This window comes from Sceloporus occidentalis, unplaced genomic scaffold, assembly GCF_023333645.1.
Source record: "Sceloporus occidentalis isolate IW3139 unplaced genomic scaffold, rSceOcc1.0.p SCAF_9, whole genome shotgun sequence".
In the NCBI taxonomy this organism is placed as follows: domain Eukaryota; kingdom Metazoa; phylum Chordata; class Lepidosauria; order Squamata; family Phrynosomatidae; genus Sceloporus; species Sceloporus occidentalis.
In genome coordinates, this window is record NW_028316989.1 from 43,805,210 (window position 1) to 43,817,787 (window position 12,578).

At 40.7% G+C, this 12,578-nt stretch overlaps 1 protein-coding gene across 1 annotated transcript in view; it reads right to left on the reverse strand.

Moving 5' to 3' along the window:
- The window catches only part of AGBL1 (AGBL carboxypeptidase 1), a 310,343-nt gene that overhangs the window by 188,551 nt on the left and 109,214 nt on the right, over positions 1-12,578 (reverse strand). The window contains exon 18 of the mRNA XM_089538005.1: positions 7,749-7,929. Coding sequence (XP_089394131.1) covers positions 7,749-7,929 — 181 coding nt within the window. The remainder of the gene's footprint in view (positions 1-7,748; positions 7,930-12,578) is intronic.

Below are 12,578 nucleotides of genomic sequence, written 5' to 3' on the forward strand. Positions count from 1 at the left end.
AATCAACAGGCAACCTGAAGACATATATGCAAACACTCAGTGCTCTCTCTGCAAACAAACATGGGGGAGGGAGTGATCATCTACTACTACGCATCTACAAATCTTTTATGTAACTTGTGGCTGCAAAACAAAAACAGCACTGGCACTCTATAAAGCAAGGTGGGAAATGGACATTTTGCTGTTGCAAACTTCTATTCCATCCTTAGTACCATCACAACAGATGGGAGACAGTGCTTTCCTAAGACTATCTTGTGACTTGAAGACTGAGGACTTCCCAACGTATAGCTCATGTCCTTAACCACTCCACTGTACCCTATTTCATTGAAGTAACCACACAACAGATTGGTAGTTCTCAGGTCTGGGCAGTGAGTAAGTGCTGGATGGGGCTGCACACCCTATGAAGGGAACAAATGCATGATAACCTGGAGTACAGTCGGCCCTTCTTATACACGGTTTTTTTATACACGGATTTAAGCATACACGGTTTGAAAATGTTCCAAAAAAGTATAAATTTACCTTGATGTTCCATTTTTTATTAGGGACACCATTTTGCTATGTCATTATACTTAATGGGACTTGAGCATACACGGATTTTGTTATACACGGGGGATCTTGGAACCAAACCCCAGCATATAACAAGGATCCACTGTACTCTTAGATCCATCTTTGTTACTGGAAGCCCAAGTGACATCTATGGCTCAGAGTGCCTGGGACAAACCTCAACTGCTCTGCCAGCTACAACCTTTCCTGAACGGGAATAAATTCATCATAGTAGTCAAAGCACTGTTGACTTCTCAATTAGACTACTGCAATGCACTGTATGTGGAGCTGCCCTTGAAGATTACTCAGATGTTGCGGCAAGTACCAAATGAAGCAGCTATACTGCTGACCAGAATGCAGCAGGAAAATCATATAACCTGTTTTCCTTCCTTTTCTTTTGTTTTTTAAGGAATTGCATTGGCAACCAGTATGCATCTGGTCTGAATTCAAGGTTCATGACATTCCAAGTCCTAAATGGCTTTGGATCTCAAGACTTGATGGAGCACCTCTCCCTTTATGAGTCTGCCCAAAGTTTGTGTAGTGGTTTTAGCGTTGGACTATTGACTCTGGATACCAGGGTTTGAATTCCCCCCTCAAGCATACAGTCACTGTAAGTCAAAAATGAATTGGAGGCGCACAACAACAACAACAACAACCAGGAGTCCATTCTGTATTCCTTTAGTCATGGCAATATGCTTTAGGAGCACATGGGAGAGGACCTTCTCTGCCACAGCATCCCAGCTACAGAACAGCAGTCAGACTGGTGCCAACACTGCTGGATGCCGGTGCCAAGTAAAAACATGTCTGCTTACTAACGCTTTGGGGGCACGATTGAGCTCATCCAAATATACACATGTGAGTGGTTTTTAATCTGTCCTGTTAAAAGTGTTAAATGGCTTAATATGCTTTTAGCGTTCAAGTTATTTATACTTTGAAAAACTGTTTTCAGCTGTTTATTGTATTGTATGCCACTCTGACATCCTCAGAACATACTATTGTATTATATAAATATTTTAATAAATAAATAAATAAATAAATAAATAAATAAATAAATAAATAAATGTTCACAAGGCCATGAGAACAGTCATGCTTGGACAGACGGAAGGCCTATCTTGCCCAATGTGGTGTTCACAATGGTCAGCCAGCAGCCGAGGGGAAATCCGCAACTCCACCCTTTCAATTTCAGAGAGCTCTCACATATTTTCAAGACCGGGGTTTTTTTGTACATTACTGTAAATGTGCAGAATTAAAACTGTGATAAATATTGCCTTGTTGTGGAGACAACAAGAAAAAGAGCATTGTATATACTGTGTCTGTCTCTTTGATCATCCTGGCGGCATCCTCTTTTGTGTTTGCTGCGTGCATTCAGCTTCCCAAAGGGAAACATTCCTAGTTCTACACAGAAACTTTTTTGTACAAACTGCAGAAAACACAGTGGGGAGAAGCACATCTGTCTTTTGCTTCACCTTTCGGTATCTGTTTTTGTTCTAGAATTCAAAGATATAGCCATGTTAGTCTGGAAAATCAGTATGCAAAGGGATCTTGTAGCACCCTTGTGACTAACAGGAAGGAAGGAAGGAAGGAAGGAAGGAAGGAAGGAAGGAAGGAAGGAAGGAAGGAAGGAGCTAGTAGCATAAGCTCAAGTCTATGAAAGCTCATGCCAGCTTCTTTCTTTCTTTCAATTAGTCTCAAAGGTGCTGCAAGATCCCTTTGCATGCTTTATTTGCTCAGTGTACTTAAGCCTTTTGCTTCCTTCTCTTTTCCCCAACTCATTGTTATTAAAATTCTACATATACTAACATTTGAATAAAACACACAAGAACGCACAAACTAAAATACAGTTCCACATAACACAAACCAAAACACACAAAGAAAACAATAAAAAGCTACAAATTATACTACTATGTAGTCGAACAAATAATGACTTCCGTTATCTTTTCTGCAGTTATATGGTATTTCCTAAAATCCTGTCTCACTCTCTGTAACACCTTTTGCTTCCATCATACTTGTTGAGGTCAATTCTCCCTTCTTGAAGAAGGTGCGGCTCTAAACCCAGTAATGGTTGCTAGCTTGCCCCCAACACAGGAGAAACAGTTTCCAGGTGATCTTGTAACCAAGTGCAGGTCAGCTTCTTTTATCTATCTGCTTTCCTATCCTAAGATGGATTTCCTGAGACAATAAATGTAGGGCCTAAACAGACAGGCCAAAATAAAGGTGCTTCGGGTCACTTTGGAGGTATGCTGTTTAAATGACACACACCTCTTAAGATGCCAGAAGCTGCGCCAAAGCTGCGCTCCAATCCTTAGGACTGGAGTGTGGCTTTGGTGTTGTTTCTGGCCTCTTAGTACACATGCAGCATTTAAACAGCATACCTCCAAAGTGACCCAAAGCAGCTTTATTTTGGCCTGTCTGTTCAGGCCCATAATTTTTTTTTAACCATACAAGATCATCCAGAATAATTCCTTCTGACTCTGCCACAAGCTCATATTGCCCTAACCCTGTTGTACTCTGCTTAATATAGACACTAAACATGCTTATACCCTCATCATTGGTTGTTATTGGTAGGACTAATGGGACCTGCAGTCCAACAGTATTGGAAGGGCTATACATGCTACAGCTCTGATCTACTGCAGAGTATATAAGAGCTTACTCAAACACACTCCTGGATTTAAGAATATGGTTTTACAATTTGCAAGTATACTCCCCCCATCCTATTTTTAAAGGGATGGAAACAAAATTCCTTCACGATTGGGTCATTCTTCCTGAACAAATACCAAAGAGCCATTATCCCCCAGTTTTCGTCCTTCTTCCTATTTTGTTATGCGATTCTTTGATTTAAAAAAATGTATACCAGAAATGTACATGTTAAAGAAAATAGCATTCACGAAGAAATATATTAGGCAAGGTGCTTGTAGACAAGGCATGTCTCAGGGAAGTTATAAAAGCGCATGTAGTTTATCATATGCATGAAAGTATAAATTCTGCGCTACCTTTTTTTAAAAACATCATTTGCAAATTGATAAGGAAACAGGGTGGAATTAAAATTTAGATTTTATCAGAAGTGACTCGGACAGATTTGTTCATCTCTCCTTTTTTTTCATTAGTGAAATATTGGAGTACATGCAACCTTGCCCAAATTTCCCCAAAAGCAAATCCACAATGCTTAGTGACAATTTCTACCCAGTAATAAATCATGGCATTGTAGTCTTCAGTCCTATTAACAGGGTAACTAATTAACAAACTCATGAATAGTTGATTTTTTAAAATGTGTATATTTATTTATTTATAATTTAACTATTATTCAAGGCCCCCTTCCTCGAAAGCCTCTTTGGCACCGATGTTGTCGTTGTAAATGATCAGCCTTCCTTGACTGGAGCAATGTGTTTTAAGATAATTTGGCAAATGAGGAATGATTTTTTCCCCCACGTTAATCACTCAAGAGAAATTGTTATCTTCATTAAATACACACACAATGTCACTCCTACCGAAATGCTGCAATATTTATGTTAATTGGCTAAATAACTGATTCATTGGTTAAAAGGGAGGCAACTAATTTACCAAGGAGATGCATTAATCAGTGAACGCACCAACTAAATACAAACCTGGAGAATTATCATATTGAGAAGTGCAATGGTAAACAAAAACTAGAGTGATAGGGATCTACGTATTCCGGGGTGTAACTGTTCAAGGGTAGAAAATGGCCATTGAGAGCGGCCATGATCCAGTGTGTCAATGAAATTCCCAACTCCCTCTTTTACAGCCCTATCTGTGCCAACAACCTTTTCCAAGCTTTTGGGGTGCAGAAGAAGCTTCAGAAGAAGATAGGGAATCACCAGTTTTAGCAGAATCAACATGATCAAGTAGAAGTATACTTGTATGCTCTTTGGCATTGTTTTCCTTCACTTCATCCTTTACATCTTTAGTTCATGCTCCTATGTTTTACCCTTGACTTATCCACAGGTCATACCAAAATCCATAATTTTGGGCCTACAACCTGCCCTTGACTTATACATGAAATCAACTTATAGTCAAGTACAGTGTGCTTGCATCTTACACAGGCATGCCTTACACAGCTTCCAGCATATGCTGGAAGTCGCACCGGAAGGAGCAGCGCCATGCACTGTAAAAGGCAATGGTGCGCCACATGCCACCATGGGCATGAGCCCCATTCACTTAAATAGGGCTTGAACATCTGTGTTTTTTCCCTTATGTGGTAGGGTCTGGAACAGATCCCCCATGTAAGGGAAGGGACGACTGTATACAGTAGTCACCTGGGGCTTCATGACAAAAGAAAAGCAGGAAGTGAACAAAATATAACAATTTGTTTCCAGAATGGAATCATCAAATATGTCTTCAGATCAAGAGCTAAAAACCTGGAATCAGCTTGCTCAGTTGCTTAGCAAGGGCAGCAGGCCTAGTGGAAGCATCCCAATGACTCTCTACCAAGGAAGTTCCACAGCAGCAACATGAAAAGTTCAGAACGATGCTCAGCTCATCCTCGATTTGTACTAGTCATTCCTCATCGGGTTCAATGAGGCAAGATAGATAGGTTAATTTGGGAGTAATCTATTTCTTAATGAATTCAATCCAATTTAAGCAAAACAGCTTCATTCTCAAGAGGAACTTTCCACAATCCTAGTGCCATGGCAGGTACAACGGTCTTTATCTTCTCACCCAACAGATCTCCCAAAGGGGGCGAAACAGGTAGAGTATGCAATATTCCAGCAGGACTGGATATGACTCGATATCTTAAGATATCTTTTTAACTGGATAGGAGGAAGAAGAAACATATTAATGTATTTTTACAAGTGGGGCCGGCTGTGTGCGTACCCTTCAACCATCCTAATTTGACAGAGACAATCCCAGTTTATCTCCTACCAATTCATTTTTTCAGCTGCTTTAAAACATTCCAGTTTTTCTCTCCTCTCCTTCCTCCTTTGTCCTCAGCTTACTTCAGCTACTGCAAACTGAACTCAAGGTGTAAGGTGTAGTTTGCACTCATTTAATTCAGGAATGTGAAAAGAACAGGAAGGGGCAGAGTCTTCTCCTTCCCTGTAGGCTCAGGCAAAACCAAACTGCTGCAGCCACTCCTAAGTCATGTGTTCTTCTTCACTGATACCTCTTGCCATCTTGCCCACACTCCAATATTGCTTGGCCAAATTTGCATCTGTGAAATGTTGAAGGGTACGAAGTGTGTAGCACATAGGCTAAGGACACCAGGCAGCTGCACACTTTTTCAGGGTATTTTACCACCACCATGATCAGTGGACATTCCCTGTCCACTCAGTCCTTCTGAACAGCATTGGGAATTCCCACTCAATGGGTTTTCCTCTTCCCTCCCAAATAATCCATTGCACTTTGCAAACATTGCAGCTCTTCCATGCCTTGCAGGACTGCTTTAGTGAGCTGAATGTCTTCAAAAGCTGATCTGACTGCCACAAAGGGTCAGCTAATTGTTATTTAATGTATTGTTGTTGTATTTTTACTTCCAAGGAGGGGAAAGCTCACTTGTGGGATTTTCTGATTTGTTTGTCAAAAGAATTTAATAGTAAGAGTTCTTCAACAGTGGAACAAACTGCCTCCTTCTTTGGAGGTTTTTAAACAGAGGCTGGATGGCCATCTACTGCGAATGCTTTGATTGTGTCTCCCTGTATGGCAGGGGGTTGGATTGGATGACCCTTTGGGTTTATTTCATCTTTATAATTCTATGAGGTCTTGGGTACTTGGAAAGTGAAGGGTAGTTTCGCCTCACAGTGTGTCAGTTCCTCCCACTTATGCTTGGATGGTGCCATTTTGACTGCATTAAAGATAGATACAAGGAGACTATGTTTCCTCTTAGTATGCAGGATAAGGATGCAGTATACTGATTATGTGGCATTATTGGATCTGGCAAAGAAGATGCAAAACCATTTCATCACAAATTGATAGCCCTGTAACAGGAGTTTGGCATTAACTCCCCAGGTATACACACAATATGCATGATTCAATAGGCAGCTTAGAAAGACTTCAGTATTGATGATCCTATTGGTCTTGGGAGCAACATGGAGGAAAATGAGGACAAAAGAATGTGATGAGGAATGTGAGGCCTGAATATGAGCATTAGACTAAAATACATCTCTATTTCCCACTTCGGCCTGGTGGCCTGAAGAAGGATTTGAACCCTGGTCTCCCAGGCTCCTAGGATATGGGGAGCAGAAGATTGGGACAGGGGACTCTTGTCCTTCTTAGTAGGTTCAAGACAAAGCAAACTGCTGAAATGTCTCCTAACTTTTGCCATCTTGACCACAGTCTGATTTTGCTTGGCCACACCTGTCCTTGTTTTCATCTATGACATGTCGGAGGGTATGTCTTTGGGGGTCTTGGGACCATAAAGCAGTCATGGGCTGCATATGGCCCCTGGCATACTTGCTAACTCACTTATACAGACTCCAAGGGCAGGTTCCTGCACTGCTCTGGGCAATGAAGAGGCCGACTCATGATGTCTGTGATGAGATTTCTTTCTACCACCTCCTTGGTTTTGCAGACACTTGGTAACATGCAGAACAATCATATCTCCTAAGAGATAGGAATGAAGAAGTGATGGTCATATAATACTTAAGTTCTGGCTGAATCAAAAAGTGGACGAGGCAGTAAAATGTGATCATGTACCCTCACTTTCCAGCAGAAATGTGCCTGGAAAGGGTTTTTCAAGGCTGTCATTCTTTCCAGAGAAGTGGGCAAGTGCTAATGGATAGGGGTTCTTAGAGAGCTCCACCCCAAGCATAGTCCTCTACCCAAGAAAATCAATACATTTATGCTCACATTTTTTGGTCTCCCTAGTCCAATTTAGGCCCAGGAGTGGCCTTTTCTTGCAAAAGGAAGTGACCTGGGTGTTGCTCCCTATTTTAAAGAGTCCTCTCCGGAGCCTAAAATGGATGGGTAGAGTGTGTGTGGCAAAAGCATGTCCCAAGAAACTGTTGGAAGTCATGTGGAGGCAAAATAAAATGTAAAATATTTTTTTCCAAAACATTATTTTCGCTCCTGGAAGGCCCTGGAGACCACATGAATGTACGGGTCACTCTGTGCCAAGCTAGATGGGTTGTATTTCTAGTTAAATTACAGTATTTATTTCTAAATTTCCATTTTTATCTATAATTCAGTTTCATACACAATACAACAAGGCTCACTTAAATGTTCTCTATTATTTGCAAAACGGCCGCATAACTCACTTGCCATTGATGACTCCATCTGGATTCAGCATGGGGATGATCTTGAAGATGAAGCATTGCCTCAGCAGATCTGCAATGGGATCACTACTGAGAAGAAACTCCAGGGTCCCCTTCATTACCCAACTGGCATTGCTCTCACCAGGGTGAACCCGTGCCATGAGCATCACGTAAGGACGTTCACCTAGAAAAGAGGATGTTTTACATGCTTTTTAATGCTCTTCTTCCTTCCACAACTTCTTCCCCCAGCTTGTCAAATTAGCTATTTATTCCAAAACGGTACCAAGTGCACAGTAAGGTTTCCCTACCACCATCAGCATTATTTCTTGACAAAGCATGACTAACACAGAGAAGTCTCTTAGACACTCAGAGACCTGGTAGATTCATAACTCTGTCAAATGTTATATGTAACAAAGCCTCAAGTGCCTGTAGTGATCTCTGTTTTTGATAGTCAGTACAGGCAGATGTCAACAGATTATCAAGGTTTTCCAATCCACTTTGGCTTTGCATTCCCAGCTTTTTCTCTCTTGTTTTCTTGTTCTATCTGACAATGGCTGTTCCTGTCTGTAGTTGAAGAGATATATATCCTACACTAGGAAGGAAATGGTGGGGGTGAAAGTCATCTATACTTGCTATACATCATACGATTGCTAGACTGAAAACTGGAGATCCGCACAAGCCAGGATGATTTGGTTGCCAGCTTTAAGTCCTGGAGATATATATATATATATATATATATATATATATATGCGCAGCATAAGTTATAATGCAGAAAGCTATGTCTAAAGTTATAATGCAGAAAGCTATGTCTATCAGAAGATGTGTATAAAAACAAGTTTGCAAAGTAGCCTCCAAGCCATGTTTTTCCTGATTAATGATAAACTACCCACACAAGCTGATAAATATTGCTGGTAAGAGAAACATCTAGGCTACAGTAAAATAAACAGATATTGCATTATGATTATAATGGATACTCATTACAGATGTTCTTAGTTATGTAACAGATGTTTTTTTAGAAATAGCAATGCTCAGGGGGGGGGGGGTTATATATATTATAACCCTTGGAAGCATATAATCTAAAGTATGTTGCATTGCATGCAGTGCAATGTAATGTGATGAAAGCAATGTGCCCAGACATTGACATGTCTGTGTATTTTCCCTATGTATTCCCTGTGTATATCTATGGTTGCATATAATAGCCCTAAATATTACCAAAGAGCCTGCTCATTTCCCCATATAAATGCCCTGAGATTCCAATACTTAGGAATGGTTAAGTAGAGTGTTGATGTTAATTCTGCCTGTCTGTTTTTCACCACCACCATAAGCTGGAAGTCACCACCATCATAAGGTGGATGTGGATGTGTTTTAATAGTAATTCCCATTCCCAAGAGCTGTTTAAAGTCAGAAAAATCTCTTTTAAAAAACTGGATGTTAAAAACTAGTTACTTTGTGTTCCATTTTGCCAAAAACAGGCCTGGTGGGACATACTCTCCAATTTGGCAGGACAGTCTTATTTAATCCTCTGTTGTCCAGCTTTTTAGAGACCTGTAAAAAGTCCCAGTTTCTGTCTCCTTTTCTCACTTTCCCCTTTTGTCTTACTTCATTTGTTACAAATGCAGTGCAAAGTGTAAATATAGTTCCCAGGGAAGAAAGAGGAAAGGAGGAATTGGAATCTTACCCTTCCCCAAGGATCCAGACAAAAGCAAACTGCTTTGCCTTTCCAACCTTCTATGTTTTTCTCATTCATAACTTTTGCACTCTTGACCACACTCAGATGTTGCTTGGCCATACATATCCTGGCTTTCCATTTATTGAATTTTGCAGAATTTAACAACAGCCTAATGTACAGCAATTTTTGGCTACAATTTGGCAGAATGACCAGTGGCACATTTGAGTGAGGTTGATCGTTTTTCCTTTTAGATGTCCCTCCATGTTTTGAAACTGTCTCCATAAGCAACTGAGTTTTTCTCGAAAAAAACACGGAATGAAACAATACTGGAAACAATAACACTGAATACAATATACAAATACAAAAGAGCAAAATAGAAAACAGCCTTAAAACGAGCAGCAGCTAAATCTAATTCTCTGTGATCTTTTAGTTTTAGGCTTGAAAAGAAATTTGGTTCTGGTCTTACCAAGGTAAAGCATCCACCCCAAAAGTGATTTCATATTTGACCCCTTCAGGAGGACATCTCATCCAGCTCTTTAGCAATATCTTTCCTGACCTTACCTGTTATTTCTGCAAAGGAGAGTGAGACTGAATGGTGCAAGCTAGAAGAGGGCTCTGTAGGCACTGGCTGTCAAAGCAGAGACCACTATAGAAATAACACGTTAATACACATGGTCCCATATGAAGACATTAGCACACAAGGTAGTCTTTATTTACTCTATTATTTTGAAGATCATCACTCAAAATGGCAAGTATGATTCAGAGTTTTTCTTGTTCAGATAATGAAAAGCCACTTCTGATTCTGAGGCCATTTCCAAATTTGCCAGGGGGAAAAGGGGGGAAAGTGGATGAAATATCTTCTTCCTGAAAATGATGAGTGTCGACAATCTCGATCCATAGCTGGCAACCCATCTGACAATTATATGATTTGGTATGACATTCAGTGAGAGATCGCTTTCCTTCCACTCACAAAAAACAACAGTTGATGGCGCCATGCTGATTCAGAGACTGTTTTGTCATGCTTAACCCAAACACTTCTGAAAGATGTAAAGCTACATTCAATTGCTTTCTGGGATTTTGATTCAGAAGGTGCCCCCAGGGAAGGACAGAGAAGAAACTGTTCATTTTTAGGAAGAGGCTACAGAAAGATCTGTTACACAGGTTTATCCTTAAATTGCACCATGACACTTTGCAGTAACTCAGTGTCCAGCACAGATTATGCAACTGTCACATGCATATTGGTGAACCGAGCTTCATTCTGAAGCTATCTCAGTATTTCTTAAAGCTCTGATAGCTAAAACAGTGGTGACTAGTTTAGTCTATATCCATGGCAGCTGTCTGTTTGCAGTTTCCACACAACACTCAGTTCTGTCCCATTTCCATCTTAGATTTGCACATTTTAAAAAAGGCCTGAATGGAAAGTCACTTTTAATCTATCTTAAATAAGTACTTGGACATTTATTTTTTCTCAATAGCAAAGACACCTAAATATCCATTTCTTCTCATATATATCCAGCTTGATGTAGTGCTTTGTATGTTGAATTATGACTCTGGAGACCAGGGTTAGATTCCCAGTTTGGCCATGAAACTCACTGGGTGACTTTGGGCAAGTCATGTGCTCTCAGGCTCAGAGGAAGGCTATGGCAAACCAACTCTGAACACATCTTGCCAAGAAAAGCCATACGTTGGAAATGCTTTGAAAGCACACAACACCACATATCCCATTTCTAAGTGTCTTGGTATGATCTCACATAGTCAGTTCAGTGTATATTTAGAATTGTGCGTAAACAGCACTGATGAAAGTGTTCAAGGAGTCGTAGGTGTTACTTGAGCAAGCAGGGATCACCAGCATTGAGGCCATGCTATTGAGGACGTAGCTGCGCTGGGCAGGACACGTTTCCAGGATGGAGGACCATCACTTCCCAAAAATAGTATTCTATGGTGAACTCGCCACGGGTCAGCGTAAGAGGGGGTAAGAGATACAAGGACTCCCTGAAACAACATCTCACACTTGACCAAATTGATCACCAACAATGGTCTGCCCTGGCCTCGCATCGGGAGGCATGGAGACACACTATCCACAATGCTGCAGCCTTTTTCGAAAGCTCACGGCGAACGAGTCTCGAAGAGAAATAGCAACGCAGAAAGAACCACAACCCAGAAACATCACCCAAGGAGACTTTCCACTGTGCTTTCTGCAACTGGATCTGTTTGTCCCGGATTGGCCTTTTTAGTCACCAACACGCTTGTACAAAGCGCAGGATAAGTCCTTCCTGAATCTTCGTTCGCAAAGCAAAGCCAGAGAGAGAGAGAGGTATGATCTGGAGTACATGTTTATCTGTTTATTTTGTAAAATTGAAAGCCTGCATTAGAATAATTGGATACCATAAAAGGCAGTCAATTTCACATCTGAACATTTGTCTCCAAGGTATAAATCAGGTCAATTAATTTATTATTATTATTTAATAAAAAATATTATACAAAAGAATTTACAAATCAACATTAATGCTAGGTCAATCAACATGTGAAAATGCAAAGATCAAATTCTTCAGACATCCTGAATGTGAATCTGAAAAAAGGTTACTTTTGAGATGTGTAAAGGTACAATAACCTCACCCAATGTGGTGTCCAACAGTCACAGTGTGTGGTTGGGTGCCTTCAGGTTGTTTTGACTCATGACTACCCTAAGTCAAACCAACTGCTATGGTGACTATAAAGCAAACCTATCATAGGATTTTTGGGGGGGGGGGGGGGGGGCTTGATTTGTTCATTTGTTTTTGGCTTCCTCTGAGGCTGGGAGGGTGTGAAGTGCCCAAGATCACCCAGGCAGTTTCCATGGCTGGGCAGTGTTTTTAATCCTTGCAGCCCAAGAACCAGCCCTCCATCACCTCCCTATGATATCAAATTAATATGAAAAAGAGATTTTTTTTAGGCAAGTAGGGAGCTCCCCAGCACATGAAACCAGCTATTCCAGGCTGAGCCTGATAGCTGTACATGGAAGAAACCCAACGCACTTAGCAGTGATGGGATCTGTCAGGATTGGAATCAGCAACTAGACTATGGAAAGGTGGTAACAAGCTGGACTGGGAGATTGCTTCCATGCAGCAGACAAATAGTTTCCTTCTGGGAATGGAACTCTTTTTGTCTGATAACATTTACACTGT